This window comes from Oncorhynchus masou, chromosome 5 (genome assembly GCF_036934945.1).
Source record: "Oncorhynchus masou masou isolate Uvic2021 chromosome 5, UVic_Omas_1.1, whole genome shotgun sequence".
NCBI classification, from domain to species: domain Eukaryota; kingdom Metazoa; phylum Chordata; class Actinopteri; order Salmoniformes; family Salmonidae; genus Oncorhynchus; species Oncorhynchus masou.
This window is the reverse complement of record NC_088216.1, coordinates 74,243,684-74,268,721: the sequence shown is the minus strand read 5'-3', so window position 1 is coordinate 74,268,721 and position 25,038 is coordinate 74,243,684. Positions and strand designations below refer to the sequence as shown.

Below are 25,038 nucleotides of genomic sequence, written 5' to 3'. Positions count from 1 at the left end.
TCAATTCTGATTGAAACAATCCAAATTGCATGCATGGACTGACACTATACTGTAGGAGTTGGATTTGTTCATTTTATGCTAGCCAAGGACCAAAGTATTCAGTTAGATGTTGATCATGTTCAAAAATAAAAACCTGGGTGAGGGACCCATGCACCCATGCTATCAATGTTGTGTAGCTACCTGTTCATGGTAACTTAATGGTAACCATTAATGCAGAGGGATGTCTCACTGACTCCTGTAAATGATGGCTGTCATTCTCTCTGGCACTTTCAAAATGGTACAGACATCTAAAATGAAAACACATTCAAAAATAGACATTTCAATGTGAAACATTTTATTCAGTCTCAATAACATCTCACAGAGATACATTTAGTTTGTTAATACAATAGTATTAAAAGGCTTATGCAACATCTATATCACATTTATGGTAAATAAACAAAAAATAAGCTATCAAGCACACAACTTGAAGTATCTTGATTACCAAACAATTGAAAATGGAGAAAGAGTTAAATGAATGGAACCTGTTATACAATCTTCCCCAGCTATCAACAAGTTCTGTATATTGATCCAGTATGTCTGTGATGGTCATATTGACCATGATGATGCTGTTAAATGTTGATGATAGAATATGTAAAACCTCAAGAATGTCCAAATACCACAGAACTTTGATATTTTTTCACCGAATTTGCTGAATATTGACAGCAGCCAGACAAACCATATACAGTAACTGTGCTTCATGAAGAAATTAAAGGACAACCTCTGAATGAACCATGGTCGTTTCAACAGTTGAGTCATCCTAACAGAACATTTACTGTACAATAACAAATAAACAGGGCACATAGAACACAGGGATGAGACACAAATAGCCCAGGCTCATGTAGATTGTCAAACATTAGAACAATCTTCTCATATGTAAAGCCTGACCTTTCTGCATAATATCTAGTGAAATAAAACACTCAAAAGCTTGGTTGACAAATTAATACAAAGCTGCATCCAAATATAAGGCAATTTGTAACAGTGAATACTCTAAATAGTAAGCTGTTGATTTCACATTCTTGAGAAGTGAATGCTACACATAAAATATCAGTTTGTTATAATCTGCCACATACTTTGATGAGTAGATGATTCTCAAAGTTAGAGTTTATAAAAGGCATTTTAAGTTACAAAGTTAACCTTGAAAGTGTAAAAAACATAACTACACAAATGTTCATTGGAGCTGAGCTGAAATGGCCCTTTGAGTTAAGACCTGAAAAAGACAAAGACACATTAACAAGCATACCTGGGTGACTCATAGTTATGAGATAGACATTTGTTTAAGGCACTTTGGAAACCCAAAAGTTTATCCTGTGAATGGTGAAAGACAAAAACAGCAATCTCTTACTGGACATCTTTGGTATCCTGATGGGGCCACTGCTGCTGCCATCACCTCCACCACTCAAGACTTTGATCTCAATGAGGTAGTCCTCGCCAGAGGGGACTTGCAGCTCCACGCTGGTCCTGTTGGTCTCCACCATGCTGCTCTTTCCAAGCCAGTTCTGACGGTACACCACCTGCACACCCCACAAGACATGCCACAAGAGGTCGCTTCACAGTCCAAGTCCAGAACAAACTATTACATAGAGCCATGACTACATGGAACTCTATTCCACATCAAGTAACTGATGCAGTAAAATTCGATTTAAAAAACAGAAAAATACACCTTATGAAACAGCGGGGACTGTGAAGCAAAACAAACATAGGCACAGACACATGCATACACAAACACACACGATAACATACACACTATACAGACACATACACATGGATTTAGTACTGTAGATATGTAGTAGTGGTGGAATAGTGGCCTGAGGGCAGACAGTGTGTTGTGAAATCTGTGAATGTATTGTAATGTTTAAAAAAAAATGTATAAACTGCCTTATTTTGCTGGACCCCAGGAAGAGTTGCTGCTGCCTTGGCAGGAACTAATGGGGATCCATAATAAATTCAAAAACCTTGAGACGGGTGAAGGAATATCATGGCGAGTATCTGATTAATACTGATTTAAGCGACACAAGTCGTTTAACCTTAAAGAGAAATTACTGATTTATGGATAATGCCTCTGTACTGTTTCTTTGAAGAAAGAAAAAGTGCTTCTCAGAGGAAGCCAAACTCTTCAGAAAAATAAATAGTATTTTCTTGATCAGTCAAATTGTATTTTTAATGCAGGCTCTTTCCAGAGGATGCCATGAATTGCAAATTATAGTGTGAGGTGTTAATGTGGCCCCCTGTGGTGCTCAGTGGAGGGGGTGGATCCCTGTGGCGCTCAGTGGAGGCTGACGTGGCCCCCATGTGGCGCTCAGCGGAGGCTGACGTAGCCCCCATGTGGCGCTCTGTGGAGGCTGGTGTCCCCCTGTGGCGCTCCGTGGAGGCTGGTGTGGCCCTGTGGTGCTCCGTGGAGGCTGGTGTCTCACTGTGGTGCTCCGTGGATGCTGGTGTCTCACTGTGGTGCTCCGTGGAGGCTGGTGTCCCCCTGTGGGGCTCCGTGGAGGCTGGTGTGCTCCGTGGAGGCTGGTGTCTCACTGTGGCGCTCCGTGGAGGCTGGTGTTCACCTGTGGTGCTCCGTGGAGGCTGGTGTTCCCCTGTGGTGCTCCGTGGAGGCTGGTGTCCTCCTGTGGTGCTCCGTGGAGGCTGGTGTCTCAATGTGGTGCTCCGTAGAGGCTGGTGTCCCCCTGTGGTACTCCGTGGAGGCTGGTATCTCACTGTGGTGCTATGTGGAGGCTGGTATCTCACTGTGGTGCTCCGTGGAGGCTGGTGTCCCCCTGTGGTGCTCCGTGGAGGCTGGTGTCTCACTGTGGTGCTCCGTGGAGGCTGGTATCTCACTGTGGTGCTCCATGGAGGCTGGCGTCTCCCAGTGGCGCTCTGTGGAGGCTGGTGTCTCACTGTGGTGCTCCGTGGAGGCTGGTGTCCCCCTGTGGTGCTCTGTGGAGGCTGGTGTCCCCCTGTGGTGCTCTGTGGAGGCTGGTGTCTCACTGTGGCGCTCCGTGGAGTCTGGTGTCTCACTGTGGTGCTCCGTGGAGGCTGGTGTCTCACTGTGGCGCTCCGTGGAGGCTGGTGTCTCACTGTGGTGCTCCGTGGAGGCTGGTGTCTCACTGTGGTGCTCTGTGGAGGCTGGTGTGCCCCTGTGGTGCTCTGTGGAGGCTGGTGTCTCACTGTGGCGCTCCGTGGAGTCGGGTATGACCCCCATGTGGCGCTCAGCGAAGGCTGATGTCTGAATGTGGAGCTTCACAGGCTCCTAGCTGCTTCCTCACCTGCTCTCTGAGCCACATCCGATCAGTCAATTCGAAAAAGTATACATTAAAAGAAAGCAGAACATTTTCTGAGTCATAATTCTCTGCTGAATGCTCCAAGAGTTCAGATACCCAGGATGACATGAAACGCTTCCTGTTACACAGGTTCAAACACAGCAGGTCTTTTTACTACTGCGGAATTCAGGGAGATCGAGAGGCAGGAATCTTCACTGAATGTATCACGGAGAAACAGAGAAACAGGTTTGCTTTGCGTCTTGTCACAGGGAACAGACTTTTTAATTTTGTACGGCCAGACGGGGACAATCCATATGTGATACTGAAAGTGCTGTGGTTTACATTTCCACTGCGACCAGGGAGTCATTTTTAGAGAACATAGCTGCTGAGATTAGCCAAGAAACTGCATTTGTTTCCTAGTTTTCAAAGATTCTGCTATTTCACTGACAACACTCACCTTGTATCCTGTCACCTCAGACTCATTTCCCATTGCCTTGACATGCTCCCACTTTAAAAAGATCTTGGAGTTGGTCAAGTTCCACTCAATATTCCCTGGAGGTTGACTTGGTGCTGAAAGATATGCAATCATATAGCAACACGAGTTAGTCACGTAACATTCCGTCAATAGCTGAAATAACTCCTAAATTACTTTCTCACTTTAACCATCCCCTTATCGCTGCTGTATGAAGGAAATCTCAACTAGAAGGGTACAAGTTTAGTGGCTGAATGATTGCCTCTAACTCTGATAAGCTCATAAACATGCTTCCTCTCCATGAGACATCAAGACAAACAGCATCTTGTCACAGATTATTGTAATTTTCTAAAAGAGGGCCCTGCTAATTCATGTTGTAGGTATAAGATAATCCAATTCCATCCATTAGTCTGCAGTCAACACGCAGTCAAGACCATACACTAATGACTGTGTTTCGTCTCAGCAGTGCTGTTGATGTAGAGGATTCACAGAGGCATTGAAGTCGTATTATATCCTGCTGCATTTTACCACAATTCCATGAATGTAAACCTCTGTGGGATATGCAGGCTTCATGAACGTGAAAGCGGACTTGTAAAGAGAGAAATGCTCAAATTGCATGTGACAGCTGTCCCATCTCAGAAAAAAACTCACGTGGTTTCTTGGTGGTGACATTGACTGCAGGGCTAGAAGGCCCTGCTCCAGCACTGTTCTGGGCCCTGACTGAGATCAGATACAATGTACTTCCCATGAGTCCAGAGAGAAGGGCCACAGTATCCGTGACCTTCACGATCTCAGCATCACTCTCCTGCACCCCCTCCTCCCAACAAAGCACCTGGAACCAAAGACATGAAGGTTATCCCAGACCTCCTGGCAGCATTAGAAACACTTCCAGCACTGTTGTTTGCTGATTTCATTCTGGACCTGATGAACAGGGGCTGTGAGTGAACAATGAAGGTCAAGTTAAAATCTCTCTGGGATCGTTCGGGACGCTAGCGTCCCACCTTGCCAACAGCCAGTGAAAGTGCAGGGCAACAAATTCAAAACAATAGAAATCTCATAATTAAAATTCCTCAACTATACAAGTATTTTACACCATTTTAAAGATACACTTCTCTTTAATCCAACCACAGTGTCCGATTTCAAAAAGGCTTTTCGGCAAAATCAGAACATATCATTATGTTAGGTCAGCAACTTGTCACAGAAAGCATTCAGCCACTTTCCAACCAAAGAGAAGTGTCACAAAAAGCAAAAATATGGATCAAATTAATCACTAACCTTTGACGATCTTCATCAGATGACACTCCCAGGACTCAATTTTACACAATACATGTATATTTTGTTCGATCAAGTTCATATTTATATCCAAAAACCTCAGTTTACATTGGCGCCATGTTCAGAAATGCCTCCAAAACATCCGAAGAAATTGCAGAGTGCCATATCAAATAACATAAAATACTCATCATAAACTTTGATGAAAGATACATGTTTTACATAGAATTATAGATAAACTTGTTCTTAATGCAACCACTGAGTCAGATTTCAAAAAAGCTTCACGGCAAAAACACAATATTCAGTAATCTGAGAACAGCGTTCAGCCACAAATGGAAGCCATACAGTTACCTGCCAAATTGTGGAGTCAACAAAAGTCATAAATAGCATTATAAATCTTCACTTAACTTTGCTGATCTTCGTCGGAATGCACTCCCAGGACTCCCACTTCCACAAGAAATGTTTGTTTTGTTCGATTACATCCATATTTATGTCCAATAGGCAATCACTTAAATTAAACTACAAACCACTACAAACCAAATCTCCCACTTCCTGGTTGGATTTGTCTCAGATTTCTGCCTGCCATATGAGTTCTGTTATACTCACAGACATCATTCAAACAGTTTTAGAAACTTCTGAGTGTTTTCTATTAACTACTACTAATGATATGCATATATTAGCATACGGGACAGAGTAGCAGGCAGTTTACTCTGGGCACCTTATTCATCCAAGCTACTCAATACTGCCCCCCTGCCTGGGCCTTCCCTATAGGCAGCTAGTCCCGGGCTATACTAAGGAAGAACGGGTAAGATCCTCAGGGAGTTCCATCATGAGGGACAATGCTTGTTGTGGAAATCGACATATGATGTTCACACTTGTGAGTGGTGATTTATAGAACACTACTCAGGCAGGGTAGCAGCCAGGGTATAAGGGTCCTTGGGAGACCAGAACAGCTTTGGACAGACCTCTTCATTCTCCAGATTAGATGGTGAGAAATCTACCCGTATCCCAAGCATTTTTACACGGTAGTGGAGATGTCACGTTTTTGCCACTGGCAGTTCTATTTAAATGCATGCCGACCCATTGCAGAGCCAATCATACTGAGGATAATATATATCATGTTGTTTTCGGCTCTCTACCAGCATCATGAATGTTGGGATATTTTTCATACCTCATATCCAATGGTCTTCCCACTGCTGGCTGTTTGGGGGATGGGTTCCCAGTACACCTCGATTTCAGAGGCTGATAGCGCCCGGGCCAACACTCTGGACGGAGCTATAAAGGGCTCTAAACATGAAAAGATGACACCAAGAATATTATCAAAAAATGGTAAACATTCAAGTCAAACTAACCCAAACTTTCCGTTTCATCAACAACTTGACCAATAGTCAAAGGAACTAACCTTCCTCTGCAGAATACACTACAACCACATGGCTAGATGGGCCTTCTCCTTCGTTGTTGTAGACTCCAACTTTCACCTCAAATTGGGAGAGGGGAGGGATGCTGTCGTTCCTGAAGGTGTATCTTGATGCATCAGGTGAAGGCAGCACAGTCTGTTTCCACGTGGTTGTACCAAGAGAACGAAAAGCCACAATATATCCAAATTCCTCTCCATTCTGTAGTTCCTCTGGTACCGGCTATGAGACAAAGACATTTTGACGGCATAAATTGTAGATTTTTTCCCTATTGGCTGTGAACTGAATATCAAATGACTATATGAACTGGAAAAGTCAAATTCTGAATAATCAAATTCCATAACATCAACAAGTTAATACATGCATCTATCAAAATAAACACCTGAGTTAATGAGGCACACAAAGTATATTGAAAGAAGGTGCTTCCACACAGGTGTGGCTCCTGAGTTAATTAAGCAATTAAAACATCCCATCATGCTTAGTGTCATGCCCAGTTGCCCATTATTTTGGCTACCATGGCTAGAATAAGAGATCTCAGTGAAGAGTGTGTGTGTGTGTGTGTGTCTCAGTCACCATCTCTTTACCCAATTGAACAACTTATGGGAGATTCTGGAGCGGCGCCTGAGACACTGTTTTCCCACCACCATCAACAAAACATCAAATGATGCAATTTCTCGTGTAAGAATGGTGTCACATCCCTCCAATATATACCAGACACTTGTAGAGTTAATGCAAAGGTGCTTCCTTTCCTTGGCAGTTACCTTTTATATCCAAAGCTATACACACTTCCTAAACCATTCTGCATGATAAGCCAAATCACTTTAAGTTATCCACAGAAACACCCATTCTGAGACATCATCCTAGATTTATGCACATACAATTTCCACCATCGCTGCATCTTGCATTTTGATTTACACACCAGGGGAGCCGTTTGGAGGAGGCAAATATCTAGGCAAGACAGCTCTTGTTTTAATTAAAACCCATTTAATTGAAGTCACATTGCCGTAGAGAATTCTGTCAAACCCCATTCATGTCAGAAGAGTGATTTGAAAACAGCCGTCACAATGAAGACATATTCTAATAAATCTGATCAGCAAGCTTACCTCCCATTGGATAACCAGTTCTCCTCGGCTACCTCCTCCTCCACTCACATTACCCGGTGCTACTTCAGGAACTGGATGGACAGAAACAACAACAGTGTCTAATATAAGGGTGTGTATTCCTTCAGAGGGGGGAGTAAAGGCATATTTGAATCCTTACTTCTCCAAAACCATACAGAAGCCTTGATATCACTATTATAGTGCCCCTAATCACAATACGGTTTCCTAAATTCACAAAGCAAAGGCTTGTTTAAAAAAAATCCAATTACATTTAGGCTGATACTGTCACAAGCGCCTGTGCATACGTGCCTATAAAGGTTACACACACACACACACACACATACACACACACACACACACACACACACACACACACACACACACACACACACACACACACACACACACACACACACACACACACACACACACACACACACCTGTTGTTAATACAGTGTGTAACATCCATGTGTTCTCTTCTCTTGTGGTTCAGTGAGCCAGTCGGACGCACTCTGCTAACCAGCTCAAAATAGACACTTTTAAGTCATTGCCTGATGGCATGCGTGGATATTTCACAGCATCTAAATGCTTAAAAGGTATGATGCATCCTGCTCGGTTGGTTCTAATCTAATGAGCAAAAGTATCAAAAGTGTCAATATCCACATGGCTGTGTCAGCCGTGTCATCTAAACACATGAACAAGTTCTCACTTTCTTTGCCTATTAGGTAAATCATTAACACCTGTTTCGGTGTCTGTCGATTGGAACAAAGCTGATTCTGTCTTCATTACACATAATTAGCGATGAGAAAGGCACGATAAAAGTGACTGTGGGATCTACATGGTGAAATCTATCAGGGGAAGAACAGAACACTCAATACAAGTTACACTAATCAGACAGTTAGATTCACCACGAGAGGACAGAAAGGAATTAAAAAGTACCTGCTGCTTTCGTTCGAATCTGCTTGGATTGCATGCTGGGCTCTCCAACACCCACATTGTTGATAGCCACCACCCTGAATTCATAATCCACCCAGGGGTTTAAATCTATCACCGTTGCATGAAACATCTGTCCAGGCACAGAATCAGGAACTAGGATTAAAGAATTTAGAATTTAAATACATATTGATTCTCATCCATCAACAAATCACATTTCAGAAAGCATCCATGTTATCAAAGACTGTCTGTGATAGAATTCAATCAATATAACTTATCCCAGAAGGCCCCTTAGATAACAATTGAGTAAAAAGAAAGCAATACTCCTGTCCACATCATCCCCGAAGCGGACTCTTCTCACAATATTATCATAGTACAGAAACCACCAAATGATATATCTCTATGACAGAAACATTCTCTGAATATAATGTCCTGTAGAGAACACTAAGCTAATGGATGGGCTGGTGTTGTAGCTACCTGTCCTGACGGCCTGCCAGCCGATGGAGAAGGGGGTCCTGGCCTGGATGCTGTATGTGGTGACAGGGCTGTGGTTGTCTGGCCCAGACCCCCAGGAGAGCTGGGCACTGGAGTCAGTGATCTCCCCCACCATGAGGCCCTCTGGGGCACCGGGTGGTCCTGACAGAACAGGGAGACAACCACTGTCAAAGAGCTCTATTGTGTCAGCCAAAAAAGGATGGCAGGATTAAACCAGTTTCATGCAAGGCAGTCAAAAAAGAAAGACTTTTAATATTTCAACCAGCGGAGCTAAAGATCCTTCAAATGATGAGTGGAAATACAAAATTATTCAAAAGGGAAGGAGAAGTGGAAAATTAATGTATTGATTTAGAGATGATCCTGTAGTCATTATTTAACACTGAATGAATGTCACCGAGAATAGTTGGCTGAAGTAAAGAGAATGAATAGAGTGTGATAGTGTCTGAGGTTGTCTAATTCCTCTTTAGATGATTGCTACAGCGTGTCAGAAATACAAAGTAGCATCACAGTGAGGAAGTGTGTGCGTACCTCTGACAATGAGGTCGGCTGCTGCTGAGACACTGTCCACCACGGTGTGAACCATGCACACATACTTCCCAGAATGCTTTAGCTGAATATTCCTGACCATCAGATCACCAGCTGATTCCTGATGACAATAGAACAGGACAAAGTGTAATTTCACAACAATACTAGTAATTCCAAATACAGTCATTCAATAACAATTTTTCATGTTGTGTACCAATAATCTTTCTGATAACGTTTCATCTCTCTGTACGTTACGGCAGTAGCAAGAAGAACTAGGCCAGGCTAGGTCTTTAGAGAGAGAAAAGAGCAGGTAGGAACACTGGAGTGACACTGGTTCTAACAGTCCTTGTGTTAAACAAACAACTTCCTGAACGTTAAGAGCTCTGCTAAATGATGCTGACAGTAAAAATGTCAGTGTTATACAGGCCATTTTAGCACAGGGTCTTTGTGTGCTCAGCAGACCAGAGGATACATCCCGTCATCAGATAGATATGTGCTCTGATTCAGAGGGGTTGGGTTAAATGTGGAAGAACATTTTCAGTTGAATGCATTCAGCTGTACAACTGACTGTATCCCCCTTTCCGTGTTCAATTCCTTGTTCACAGGAGTATTTATTTAACTAGGCAAGTCAGTTAAGAACAGATTCTTATTTTCAATGACAGCCTAGGAACAGTGGGTTAACTCCCTTGTTCAGGGGCAGAATGACAGATGTTAACCTTGTCAGCTCGGGGACGTGATCTTGCAACCTTTCGGTTAGTAGTCCAACACTTTAACCACTAGGTTACCAACCGAGTATCATGTGGTCTACTCCTAAGATCAGCTACAGGCTGGGAGTTTTCATCTCTCGCTACAAGTTTTACCTGGCCAGGCCTCCATGTTAAATGCCCTAGTCTTGTTTGACTTGTAGGTGTACTGTTACAGTACACAGACGTGAGCAGAGATGCCTGTGTATAGTCTGTCTCCTGTACAGTACAGGTCAGAGTTTCCCGACCCTGGTCTTCCAGTACCCCCAACAGTACACATTTTTATTGTAACCCTGGACAAGCACACCTGATTCAACCTGTAATCATCAAGCCCTCAATGAGCTGAATGAGGTGTTTGTCCAGGGCTACAACAACGTTAATTGTTGGGGGTACTGGAGGACCAGGGTCGGTGTATTGTTGGGGGTACAGGAGGACCAGGGTTGGTGTATTTTTGGGGGTACTGGAGGACCAGAGTTGGTGTACTGTTGGGGGTACAGGAGGACCAGGGTTGGTGTATTTTTGGGGGTACTGGAGGACCAGGGTTGGTGTATTGTTGGGGGTACTGGAGGACCAGGGTTGGTGTACTGTTGGGGGTACTGGAGGACCAGGGTTGGTGTACTGTTGGGGGTACTGGAGGACCAGGGTTGGTGTATTGTTGGGGGTACTGGAGGACCAGGGTCGGTGTATTGTTGGGGGTACTGGAGGACCAGGGTCGGTGTATTGTTGGGGGTACTGGAGGACCAGGGTCGGTGTATTGTTGGGGGTACTAGAGGACCAGGGTCAGTATATTGTTGGGGGTACTGGAGGACCAGGCTCGGGAAACATTGATATACAGTGCCTTCGGAAAGTATTCATACCCCTTGACTTTTTTCACACTTTGTTACACTACAGCCTCGTTCTAAAATGTATTAAATAAAACAATTTCCTCATGAATCTACACACAATACCCCATAATGATGAAGCGAAAACAGGTTCAGAATTTGTTGCAAATGTATTCAAAACAAAAAAACAGTAATACCTTATTTACATAAGCATTTAGACCCTCAAAAATGAGCTCAGGTGCATCCTGTTTCCATTGATCATCCTTATGATGTTTCTACAATGATTGGAGTCCACCTGTGGTAAATTCAATTGATTGGACATGATTTGGAAAGGCACACACCTGTCTATATAAGATCCCAAAAGGTTCCAAAAACCAAGCAATGAGGTCGAAGGAATTGTCCGTAGAGCTCAGAGATAGGATTGTGTCAAGGCACAGATCTGGGGAAGGGTACCAAAACATTTCTGCAGCATTGAAGGTCCCCAAGAACACAGTGGTCTCCATCATTCTGAAATGGAAGAAGTTTGGAACCAGCAAGACTCTCCACCTGGCCAAACTGAGCAATCGGGCGAAAAGGGCCTTGGTCAGGGAAGTGACCAAGAACCAAATGGTCACTCTGACAAAGCTCTAGAGTTCCTCTGTGGAGATGGGAGAACCTTCCAGATGAACAACCATCTCTGCCGCACTCCACCAATCAGGCCTTTATAGTAGAGTAGACGGACGGAAGCAACTCCTCAGTAAAAGGCGAATGACAGCTCACTTGAAGTTTGCCAAAAGCACCTAAAGACTATCAGACCATGAAAAACAAGATTCTCTGGTTTGATGATTGATCTCTGTGGCCTGAATGTCAAGAGTCACATCTGGAGGAAATCTGGCACCATCCCTATGGTGAAGCATGGTGGTGGCAGCATCATGCTGCGCTGATGTTTTTCAGGGGCTGGGAAAACAAGTCAGGATCGAGGCAAAGATGAACGGAGCAATGTACAGAGAGATCCTTGATGAAAACCTGCTCCAGAGTGCTCAGTACCTCAGACTGGGGTGAAGGTTCACCTTCTAACAGGACAACGACCCTAAGCACACAGCCAAGACAACACAGGAGTGGCTTCGGGACAAGTCTCTGAATGTCCTCGACTGAATGTCCTTGAGCCAAAGCCCAGACTTGAACCCAATCGAACATCTCTGGAAAGACCTGATAATAGCCGTGCAGCAACGCTCCCTATCCAATGTAATGTGTCAAAATGTAGAAAAATTCAAGGAGTCTGAATACTTTCTGAAGGCAGTGTAGGTACATACCCCTCCTATCATCTCAAAGTGGTCCTGTTTGTTAAAATCAATGAGTTTGCCGTTGAAGAACCACTTAAAGGTGGGATCCAGGGAGGAGTCTCCGGACACTTCACATGGCAACACGATGCTCTGTCCCACAGTGGCATCCACACTCAGTGGTGGAACCGTTATCTTGGTTGGCTCTGTTGGACAACACAGAAAAACAAACACAGGATCATGTGTTACTGGAGCCGTGCTACAATATTTGAATATAGGCCTGCTGCTGGAAAAATGTCCTGATCATGTTGACAAGATGTTTTAAATTAAATTCTTATTCCTTTCAATCCAATTAACATGTTTGGAGAATTTTGTTGTTGTTGTATTGATATAGTCTTGAGACTGAATAATTCATCATAATGCAATGATGGTGTCAAATTAATACTCCATGTACAACCATCAGTTATTAAAACAGCCAAATCAACAAATTTAAACAACAGCTCTTTTTTAAATCAACATGAAATATCTGACTTGGGTGGAACATAACATCTCTCTCCTCACTACTCTAGATGCCAGGGATTTTCTCCCCTCTGCTGTGTGACCAATAACTCACGGCTGACAAAACCAAGGATGATGAGTTATGTTTCTGTCAAACCAGCAGGAACATAAAACAACTATATATTTCATTATCAATTTCATGCTTGGCTTAGTATTTCCCCCCTCTAAACACAGGTTTAAACCATCTGCTTAAAAGGTAGTGAAATCCGTGTCCGGAAAAGTACCTTTCACCACCAGAGTACCAGTACTGCTTGATGTCCCAAAGGGGTTCCTGGCCACACAGGTGTACCTCCCTCCGTCTGATTGGCTGATGTTGGTGATACGGAGAGTTCCATCCTCCATAATAGTCCGTCTGACAAAAATGAAGGAACAGACAACTGTTGTTATCAGGATCAATAAGGATTTGATAGCACTGAATGGGTTATATAGGGATTCTAAATGATGATTAGCATTCAAATACATCAACACTTGTGGCTTCATCTCGATAATAAACTGGGTGGTACGAGACCCTGAATGCTGATTGGCTGAAAGCTGTGGTATATCAGACCCTATACCATGGTTATGACAAAACATTTATTTGTACTGCTCTAATTACATTGGTAACTAGTTTTTAATAGAAATAAGGCTCCCCAGGGGTTTGTGAAATATGGCCAATATAAGCGTTGCGTCGTGCCTATGAACAGTCATTAGCCGTGTTATATTGGCCATATACCACATCCCCTCGGGCCTTATTGCTTAAATAGCCTACATCCCATGTTCTAGTTTGAATGACAAGTATTTCATGAATTTAAAACTGAATTGTCTGGAAGACTGAATTCTCTACAAGCACATTTGCACATTTCAGAACAGAGCAATTATCTTAGTTGAAGCAGAACAGATTTGCTGTTGGGTCGACATGCTATTGAAAGCACAAAAGATTAAATGTGCATTTTAATAGAATAAACAGTGGGACACTAAGGCCAATGAGGATAGGGGAAGGAGAAGAGAGCAGAACAACAGTGAGAGATGATTCACTCCGAATTGGAATCTTTACCTGCGGCCTTGTAATTATACAACATGTGTGAGATCCTATCGACACATTAACAGCCATTACCAAAAGGTAATGAAATCAGATATGACTAAAGAGCCATCTCACTTGTAGCTTGCTGTCTGGACACAGTGAGATACCGAGGAAACTCGAGCAACAATGTTGAAAAAGGCACATTACTGAAATACTAATCAGGGACAATTGTAGACTACATACAGTTGAAGTCGGAAAGTATACTTATAAAGTATACTGTATACTCATTCAGACTTGTAAAATACTGTACAGTTCTGAGGTGCAAAGTAACAGTCAAAGGTACAGTTGAAGTTTACATACACCTTAGCCAAATACATTTAAACTCAGTTTTCACAATTCCTGACATTTAATCCTAGTAAAAATTCCATGTCTTAGGTCAGTTTATTTTAAGAACGTGAAATGTCAGAATAACAGTAGAGAGAATGATTTATTTCAGCTTTTATTTCTTTCATCACATTCCCAGTGGGTCAGAAGCGTACATACACTCAATTAGTATTTGGTAGCATTGCCTTTAAATTGTTTAACTTGGGTCAAACGTTTCAGGTATCCTTTCACAAGCTTCCCACAATAAGTTGGGTGAATTTTGTCCCATTCCTCCTGACAGAGCTGGTGTAACTGAGTCAGGTTTGTACGCCTCCTTGCACGCAAATGCTTTTTCAGTTCTGCCCACACATTATCTACAGGATTGAGGTCAGGGCTTTGTGATGGCCACTCCAATACCTTCACTGTTGTCATCCTTAAGCCATTTTGCCACAACTTTGGAAGTATGCTTGGGGTCATTGTCCATTTGGAAGACCCATTTGCAACCAAGCTTTAACTTCCTGACTGATGTCTTGAGATGTTGCTTCAATATATCCACATCATTTTCCTCCCTCATGATGCCATTTTTTATATGAAGTGCACTAGTCCCTCCTGCAGAAAAGCACCTCCACAACATGATGCTGCCACCCCCGTGCTTCACGGTTGGGATGGTGTTCTTCGGCTTGCAAGCCTTCCCCTTTTTCCTCCAAACATAACGGTGGTCATTATGGCCAAACAGTTCTATTTTGCAGTTGCAATCCTTAGACTGGCTTTTTATGGTGGTTTTGGAGCAGTGGCTTCTTCCTTGCTGAGCTGCCTTTCAGGTTATGTCGATATAAGACTTGTTTTACTGTGGATATAGATACTTTGTACCTGTTTCCTCCAGCATCTTCACAAGGTCCTTTGCTGTTGTTCTGCAATTGATTTGCACTTTTCGCACCAAAGTACGTTCATCTCTAGGAGACAGAACGCGTCTCCATCCAGAGCGGAATGAGGCAGCATGGTCCCATGGTGTTTATACTTGCGTACTATTGTTTGTACAGATGAACGTGCTACCTTCAGGCATTTGGAAATTGCTCTCATGGATGAACCAGACGTGTGGAGGGCTGATTTCTTTTGATTTTCCCATGATGTCAAGCAAAGAGGCACTGAGTTTGAAGTAAGGCCTTGAAATATCATCCACAGGTAGACCTCCAATTGACTTAAATTATGTCAATTAGCCTATCAGAAGCTTCTAAAGCCATGACATCATTTTCTGGAATTTTCCAAGCTGTTTAAAGGCACAGTTAACTTAGTGTATGTAAACTTCTGACCCACTGGAATTGTGATACAGTTAATTATAAGTGAAATAATGTGTCTGTAAACAATTGTTGGAAAAACGACTTGTGTCATGCACAAAGGAGATGTCCTAACCGACTTGCCAAAACTATAGTTTGTGAACAAGTAATTTGTGGAGTGGTTGAAAAACGAGTTCTAATGATTCCAGCCTAAGTGTATGTAATCTTCAGACTTCAATTGTTTATTTGCAACATTTTCCCCATTGTTTGTAAAACTTCCACATCACAATCTAGATTAAAAAGTGGTTTCCTTTATACGATGTAATAAAAGTAACCTCATAACAATGAAATTGTTTTCATTCATTGTTTGCCAAATTCCACAAACATTGGGTTTTTAATGCTTGTACTTTATTTTAAAATATAACAAAATGTAACAAATGTAAACATGCATAAACAATTCTATGAACTCCTAGCTATCGTGACACTCTGTTCCAGCAAATCAAAAACAAAAGCTGTGAACTGCAAGCTCAGAAATCAAACAATTTCACTGCAGCTCTTAAAAATATGAATTCACTCAGGCTGAGCTGAGACCATGCCTGACATAGGGTGCTTTGGGCAGATTTATTGACAAAAATATCAAATATTGAGTGATGGATGCGTGCTGAAAACATGGCCTGAGGGGCAATGAGCTGCAAAACAAATAAAACGTAAAGAACTATCTGCTTTAAGAAAGGAACGCTGTTCAATGCTGTGCATTTTCTATTCTGGTCCAGATGCACAGCCTGCATAATCACTTCTTTCTCTTTTTCCACATGACTGCCAAAGGAATATGATAACTAATCAATCGCTCTGCTCACATGTTGAGGCACGTCCACTGAGTTACGGAAAGACTATGGAAATGTGGCAGCACATATCGATTCAGGCCACAGCCTAAAAGCAGCAGTAGCTCCAAGGCTCCTGTTCACCCTCCATCTGACTCAACCACACTACCCCAATTAAAGATGCAGAATTAGAGGGAGTGTGGGAGGAGTACACTAAACATTGTGCTGCTGGTGAGCTCCCTCTCTCTAATTTAAGGGGCTTCATTGGCATGCGAAACATATGTTTACATTACCAAAGCAAGTGAAATAGATAATGAACAAAAGTGAAATAAACAATACAATATTAACAGTACACAAAAGTTCCAAAAGAAAAGACATTTCAAATGTTGTAATGATGTGCAAATAGTTCAAGTACAAAATGGAACATAAATATAGGTTGTATTTACAAATGTTCTTCAAGCGTTGCCCTTTTCTAGTGGCAACAGGTCACAAATATTTATGCTGTGATTGCAAAAAAATTCCCCAATAGTTATGTGAGTTTATCAAAAGTGGATTTGTTTTCAAATTCTTTGTGGGTCTGTGTAATCTGAGAGAAATATGTGTCTCTAATATGGTCACACATTTGGCAGGAGTTTAGGAAGTGCAGCTCAGTTTCCACCTAATTTTGTGGGCAATGTGCACATAGCCTCTTCTATTGAGAGCCAGGTCTGCCTACGGCGGCCTTTCTCAATAGCAAGACTATGCTGCTCACTGAATCTGTACATAGTCAAACACTTTCTTAATTTTGGGTCAGTCATGGTGGTCAGGTATTCTGCCACTGTTTATTCACTGTTTAGGGCCAAATAGCATTCTAGTTTGCTCTGTTTTTTTGTAAATTCTTTCCAATGTGTCAAGGAATTCTTTTTTTGTTTTCCCAAGATTTGGTTGGGTCTAATTGTGTTGCTGTCCTGGGGCTCTGTGGGGTCTGTTTGTGTTTGTGAACACAAACAGACCAGCTTGCTTAGGGGGCTCTTCTCCAGGTTCATTTCTCTGTAGGTGATGGCTTTGTTATGGAAGATTTGGGAATCACTTATTTTTTGGTAGTTGTAGAATTTAACGGCTCTTTTCTGGATTTTGATAATTAACGGGTATCGGCCTAATTCTACTCTGCATGCATTATTTGGTGTTTTACGTTGTACACAGAGGATATTTTCTGCATGCAGAGTCTCAATTTGGTGTTTGTCCCATTTTGTGTTTGCCACCTTGGTTGGTGAGCAGAATCCAGACCTCACAACCATAAAGGGCAATGAATTCTATAACTGATTCAAATATTTTTAGCCAGATCCTAATTGGTATGTCGAATTTTATGTTCCTTTTGATGTCATAGAAGGACCTTCTTGCCTGGTTTCTCTGATCGTTCACAGCTTTGTGGAAGTTACCTCTGGCGCTGATGTTTAGGCTGAGTAATGTAAAGTGGCAAGACAAAGTATGTGAACCCTTTGGAAATACCTTGACTTCTGCATAATTTGGTCATGAAATTTGATCTGATCTTTATTTAGGTCACAACAATAGACAAACAAAGTCTGCTTAAACTAATAACACACACATTTTACATTTTCATGTCTTTATTGAACACACCATGTAAACATTCACAGTGCAGGGTGGAAAAGGTTTCTGTAGTTGCGGATCAGACCTGCACAACGGCCAGGAGGAATTTTGGACCATTCCTCTTTACAAAACTGTTCCAGTTCGGCAATATTCTTGGGATGTCTGGTGTGAACTATTCTCTTGACGTCATGTCACAGCATCTCAATTGGGTTGAGGTCTGTACTCTGACTGGGCCACTCCAGAAGGCATATTTTCTTCTGTTGAAGCCATTCTGTTGTTGATTTACTTCTGTGTTTTGGGTCATTGTCCTGTTGCATCACCCAACTTCTGTTGAGCATCAATTGGCAGACAGATAGCCTAACATTCTCCTGCAAAATGGCTTGATACACTTGGGAATTCATTTTTCTGTCGATGATAGCAAGCTGTCCAGGCCCCGAGGCAGCAAAGCAGCCCCAAACCATGATTCTCCCTCCACCATACTTTACTGTTGGGATGAGGTTTTGATGTTGGTGTGATGTGCCTTTTCTACACACATAGTGTTGTGTGTTCCTTCCAAACAACTCAACTGTAGTTTCATCTGTCCACAGAATATTTTGCCAGTAGCGCTGTGGAACATCCAGGTGCACTGTTTCAAACTTTAGACGTGTAGCAAAGTTTTTTGGGGACTGCAGTAGCAACAGTGCTGAACTTCCTCCATTTAAAGACAATTTGTCTTATCGTGGACTGATGAACATCAAAGCTTTTAGAGATACTTTTATAACCCTTTCCAGCTTAATGCAAGTCAACAATTGTTAATCTTAGGTCTTCTGCGATGTCTTTTGTTCAAGGCATGGTTCATAACAGGAACTGCTTAGCAAACTCAAATTTTGTGAGTGTTTTTTATAGGGCAAGGTAGCGCTAACTGACATCTCCAATCTCGTTTCATTAATTGGACTCCAGGTTAGCAGACTCCTGACTCCAATTAACTTTTGGAGAAGTCATTAGCCTATGGGTTCACATACTTTCACACTGTGAATGTTTAAATGATGTATTCAATATAGACAAGAAAAATACAACACTTTGTGTGTTATTAGTTTTAAGCACACTATGTTTGTCTATTGTTGGGACTTAGATGAAGATCAGATCAAATTTGATGACCAATTAATGCAGAAATCCAGGTAATTCCAAAGGGTTCACATAGTTTGTTCTTGCACTCTCTCTCTCTCACACACACACACACACACACACACACACACACACACACACACACACACACACACACACACACACACACACACACACACACACACACACACACACACACACACACACACACACACACACACACACACACACACACACACACACACACAGAGAGAGGGTGGGCGGTGGTATCCTGGATATGTTATTCTCCAGCTCTTGGTCCACAGCCTGCTTTTGGCAGAGTCTTTCTCTCAGAGGACTGCAGTACAGTAATTTACTATAGTTTAGTGTAGCTGCAGCAGGGTTATGCAGCAGTTCCACTGTCCCCACAGACCTTCTGTGCTAAGACTAGTACCTCAAGTGAACTTGTCAGCTGTGAAGCTGTGAGTCTGTGAGGCTTGCATGAGAGGTTACAAGGTATCATTTATAGCCATGGCTGAATACAAGCTTGAAAGACCAAGGTCATCATAATGAACATGAAAGTCCCTACCATAACTGTGAAGGTGTTGTATAGAACATCCCTGAATACAGAGATATACAGGCTTCTAGCAAGGTTCTGGACATCTCTATTGAACTACAGGCAAAAGAGAGAATGTTAGCAAAAAGCCCCCTCACCACGTCACCGTCCCCTTGATTAGAGGCACAAACAGCGTTGAGCCCAAGAGACTAGCAAGTTCCCAGGAGAAGAGCCCTTATACACGAGCCATCAATGGCATGAGCAGCGATTGGTACTGTTATTGGGTCATTCCACCAATTCGGTGCCTTTTGAGAAAAATATTATAGTTAGTGCCTATTAAGTGCCAAATAATGTAACAGGGTTGATCGTAACAGGGTTGACGATTTCATCCAAAATCAGCCATAAATTCCCCTGTGACAGGGGGAATGGAAGCTTGTTGTGTGCAACAGGGAGATGCATTTGAATGCCAGCTTCACCAAAAATGCAATTGTAAACATTTCTAGCTGTCTATCTATGGGTAACAGGGTTGATGTTGTGTTATGCTCGACACACTCAGTTTCCCACCACAAAACACCAGAAATGGGCAAAAAAATTGTAGAACCAGCTCACCTGCATTTACTCAATGATTGTTCAATGTTTCTAAAACCAAACAATTTTAAATTAAAAAAGGAATATTTTAAACATATTAAAACGAGAGTTCAGTTCACGTAACAGGGTTGACCTTAAAATGAGGGACAGACCTAAACTAATCACTATTTCTTTCATGTGATTCATCTTCAGAAAGGACTTTTTAGCTAGGGCTTTACAGTGATGGTGAACCTTGGATACATTCTGGAATGAAATCTTCCTAGAAGTGACACGGTTGACAGAGCTTTAGAAAGCCTTAATTCATATTAACATTTAGATGTATTCATTTCTCCATGTCGTCTGAAGGGAGATTCATTTAACATTACAGGCTTTTAAAATTCAATATTAGTGCACAATTTCTACCTAAAATACAAAAAGGCACTTATTTCATGGAACGACCCTATTGCGACAGTACCGCCTGCTGTCCTTCAGAAACTCTCCCCCTCTCCGCCAGGAGATGGAGGCCCTTGGGGACGCATGGGGACGGCACTCCATTATCACCTCCCCCCCTCTCTGGATCAGCATGGACTTCTTCACAAGACTCTTGGAGAAGTCAGGTGCAGAGGCTGCATGGGGAACAGAACAAGCCCTGTTGAAACCATTCTGTTCTCTTTGACGAGGCAGTGGCACAGCAGCAAGCTACCTTATGTATGCATCAGCCAAACTGTCAAATGCATCATAGTCAATTATAAAAATGTAATTTCATGAAAAACCACTGGCTGACTTTCTTTATCAAGTAATTATGTAAATGTGGCTAAAAACCATGGCTCAGCTGATATTCACTTTCTGTTAATTTCTACTGACAGCGTTAGTACATGTCTTAACCTTTCTGTGTGGCTTCAGCTTTTTAAAATAAGACAAAACAAATACTACAGACTAGAGTCATCCAGATATACTTACCTACAACCTTGAGTTCAGCGCTGGCATAGATGGCTCCATGTTCGTTCTCTGCCAGGCACTGGTACATCCCAGAGTCCAACAGGTTGATCCTGGATATGGCCAATCGTCCACCTTCTAAAAGTATCCTGTCCTGGTAACAAGAGACATACACCCTCAATAACACATCTCAGTATAGGATGTGTGATGTGTGATAAAACTCCAATTATAAACTGAGTGGTTCAAGCCCTGAATGCTGATTGGCTAACAGCCATGGTATATCACAAAACATGTATTTTTACTGCTAAAATTATGTTGGTAGCCCGTTTATAATAGCAATACGGCACTTTGGGGGTTTGTGATATATCGCCAATATACCACGGCTAAGGGATGTGTCCAGGCACCATATACAATACCTCCTCGGGCCTTGTTGCTTAAATATACAGTACCAGTCAAAAGTTTGGACACACAAAACTCAAGGGTTTTTCTTTATTTTTACCATTTTATAGATTGTAGAATAATAGTGAAGACATCAAAACTATGAAATGACACATATGGAATCATGTAGTAAGAAAAAAGTGTTAAAGATTCTTCAAAGTAGCCACCCTTTGCCTTGATGACAGCTTTGCACACTCTTGGCATTCTCTCAACCAGCTTCACCTGGAATGCTTTTCCAAAAGTCTTGAAGGAGTTCCACACATATGCTGAGTACTTGTTGGCTGCTTTTCCTTCACTCTGCGGTCCAACTCATCCCAAACAATCTAAATTGGGTAGAGGTCAGTTGATTGTGGTGGCCAGGGCACAGACACACAAAACAATTATTACGCAAAAACTTAAGCTGCTTAAGAAAAAAATAAGTTCATAAGATAATTTGTAAGTGCAATTCCTCAACAATTTCTTAAGATTTAATGATTTTCTTACAAATTCCTCCAATATCTTCCTACGTATTATCTTAAGATCTTTGTTGCTAGGCAACTGATTTAGTTAGCTAGCTAGCAATGGCAATCATGTTAGCAAATTTCCAACTGAGAGTACTATTCTAAAACATGTTCTTGGGTTTTAAATAATAAATACTGACACTTTCAGATGAAGTTTGTGTGAATTAAACATGTTCAATTTCTTTCATGAGATTTTTCTCTCACTGTCCTGAGTTTAAGACAAGGGTTTAGCAATCTTGGAATTTAATGAACATTTCCAATAACTGAATTTTCAAGAATCTAACTTCATCTTAACTTTTTGCTTAAGGAGAAACATAAGAAATAGCGCAAGAGAATTCCCAATAACCTTTTGGAGGAATAGCAACTTAGCTTAACTTTCTCCTTAAGTTTATAGTTAAGAAGACCTTTCTTCTTAACTGCCATTATTTCTTTAAGAAGGTTTGTGAATCTGGCCCCAGGTAAATGATGCAGCACTCCATCACTCTCCTTCTTGGTCAAATAGCCCGTACACAGCCTGGAGGTGTGTTTTGGGACAATGTCCTGTTGAAAAACAAATGATAGTCCCACTAAGCGCACACACGGAACACAGGGAACCACACATGCAAAGATCATACGTTCGCCTACTCCGCCTCTCACAAAGACACAGCGGTTGGAACTCAAATTTGGACTCAGACCAAAGAACAGATTTACACCGGTCTAATGTCCATTGCTCGTGTTTCTTGGCTCAAGCAAATCTCTTCTTCTTATTGGTGTCCTTTAGTGGTGGTTTCTTTGCAGCAATTCAACCATGAAGGCCTGATTCATGCAGTCTTCTCTGAACAGTTGATGATGAGATGTGTCTGTTACATGAACTCCATTAAGCATTTATTTGTGCTGCAATTTCTGAGGCTGTTGACTCCAATTAACTTATCCTCTGCAGCAGAGGTAACTCTGGGTCTACCTTTCCTGTGGCAGTTATCATGAGAGCCAGTTTCATCATAGCACTTGAAAGTTCTTGAAATGTTCCTTAAAGTAATGATGGACTGTCATTTCACTTTGCTTATTTGAGCTTTTATCAAATAGGGCTCTCTTCTGTATACCACCCCTACCTTGTTACAACACAACTGATTGGCTCAAAGAAAATAAATTACACAAATGTACTAGAAACACCTGTTAATTGAAATGCATTCCAGGTGACTACCTCATGAAGCTGGTTGAGAGAATGCCAAGAGTGCGCAAAGTTGTCATCAAGGCAAAGGTTGGCTACTTTGAAGAATCTCCCAACTCAAATCTATTTTGATTTGTTTAGTTACTTTTTTGGTTACTACATCATGTGTCTTCACTATTACTCCACAATGCAGAAAATAGTTAGAAATAAAGAAAAACCCTTGAATGAGTATAAGGGCCCAAAGGTTTGAGTTTGACTGGTACTGCACACTGAGTATAGAAAACATTAACATAGAATGACCAGGTAAATCCAGGTGAAAGCTATGATCCTCTATCGATGTCACGTGTTAAATCAGTGTAGATGAAAGTGTGGAGACAGGTTAAAGAGGATTTATAAGCAATTGAGAAAATGTAGACATGGATTGTGTATGTGTGCCTTTCAGAGGGTGAATGGGCAAGACAAAATATTTAAGTGCCTTTGAACGGAGTTTTGTAGCAGGTGCCAGGCACAACGGTTTGTGTTAATAACTACAAGGCTGCTGGGTTTTTCACGCTCAAAAGTGTCCTGTGTGTATCAGTTTTATATGCCCTGTGATATCTCTGATGATTGTAATATCTCTGATGATTGTATGCGACCTTTGCATCAAACTTTGATGGGTAGAATTCTGAAATAAAAATTGGCTTAATGTTTGATCTCATGTCTTTGATCTGAGATGAAAAGGGGTCTTAAGATGGTTAGACTAGTTCTTAATGGGATTGCACAATTACACATTCAAATTGTGTAGTCATTCTCACCTCCAACACCAGGGGCTCCCCGTTCTTCAGCCATCTGTACACGGGTTTAGGTTTGCCACTCGCCCTACACTCCCACTGAAGACTGGCCTCCATAGCCATATGAGCATCTCTTAACGTCTGGACCCAGTGCAGATGTTCCACATCTGTAGAATAAATATCACAATTTAGTTTCAAAATGTCAGCATCTATATTGACAGTTCTAATGCAAAACTGGTCTTTATTGGCCTAAATCATTCAATAATTAATGGCACAAAGAATAGCTGTATGATAGAGCTGAAAGCTGTCCTAAGCTTGGGATGCAATTTGAATTTTTCTCTAAGGACCAACTGGGTTGTGGCAGTGTTCAAGTTGGCAAGACAACGACTTAGCCACTTCAGAATGACTAAACATAAAGGTTAATTGGTACACATTAATTGCAGATTATCCTGTCTTTATAATGCCCTTTCATAGAGTGAGCAAAAGGTTTTCCAGGCCTGACTTATGACCAAAATGTATCCATAATTTATGGACCAGATATTTTAATTAGATTTGATTAGCTAAACATTGACAAAGGACAGATAAAATCATTAGCATTCAAACAATGTGTTAGTTATTATTAGTTATATTTCATGTTAAGAATTTAAAGTTGAAAACAACTTATTGCTTTTAATCAATTTATTATTATATAAGAAGCAGCTACAAGGATGGAAAATAAAGTTAAAGGTCCCGAAAAGTAATTCTGAATCCCATGTAAAATAGACTTTTGAGTGACTAAAATATCCCCCATAGTATTTGTTTTGTTTAGAAATGGGCAATATTTGAGATACATTTTTTCTCTCTCATGGCGAACTACCAGGAAGTTGGAAAGACAGGCTGAGTGGCCAGGGAGCTTAAATTCATGATTTCTCCTTGAACGACAGCTCTTTGAAACGCCTATGTCAAGCAACTTGGATGCAGTGTTGCAGCAAAATAATCTTGAGCTAATTTGGTGATACACAAAGCAAGTCAAACAACATCGAAATTGCATCAATGATGTCAAAAATGTTTTATACATCTCCCTTTTGTCTCTTGTGATGTGGTTTACGGCTGATGGATGTGTTGACTTGAAAACTGCGTCGGAGT

At 41.6% G+C, this 25,038-nt stretch overlaps 1 protein-coding gene across 1 annotated transcript in view; it reads right to left on the bottom strand.

Moving 5' to 3' along the window:
- Positions 1 to 313: 313 nt before the first annotated feature.
- Positions 314 to 25,038, bottom strand: part of LOC135527872 (contactin-4-like) — a 41,843-nt gene continuing 17,118 nt past the window's right edge. The window contains exons 8-22 of the mRNA XM_064956502.1: positions 23,938 to 24,080; positions 21,083 to 21,212; positions 20,598 to 20,748; positions 13,096 to 13,223; positions 12,347 to 12,519; positions 9,494 to 9,611; positions 8,948 to 9,106; positions 8,477 to 8,626; positions 7,541 to 7,611; positions 6,425 to 6,659; positions 6,194 to 6,309; positions 4,405 to 4,585; positions 3,739 to 3,851; positions 1,382 to 1,550; positions 314 to 1,246 (exon numbers count right to left, since the gene is read on the bottom strand). Coding sequence (XP_064812574.1) covers positions 1,161 to 1,246; positions 1,382 to 1,550; positions 3,739 to 3,851; positions 4,405 to 4,585; positions 6,194 to 6,309; positions 6,425 to 6,659; positions 7,541 to 7,611; positions 8,477 to 8,626; positions 8,948 to 9,106; positions 9,494 to 9,611; positions 12,347 to 12,519; positions 13,096 to 13,223; positions 20,598 to 20,748; positions 21,083 to 21,212; positions 23,938 to 24,080 — 2,123 coding nt within the window. The 3' untranslated portion in view covers positions 314 to 1,160. The remainder of the gene's footprint in view (positions 1,247 to 1,381; positions 1,551 to 3,738; positions 3,852 to 4,404; positions 4,586 to 6,193; positions 6,310 to 6,424; positions 6,660 to 7,540; positions 7,612 to 8,476; positions 8,627 to 8,947; positions 9,107 to 9,493; positions 9,612 to 12,346; positions 12,520 to 13,095; positions 13,224 to 20,597; positions 20,749 to 21,082; positions 21,213 to 23,937; positions 24,081 to 25,038) is intronic.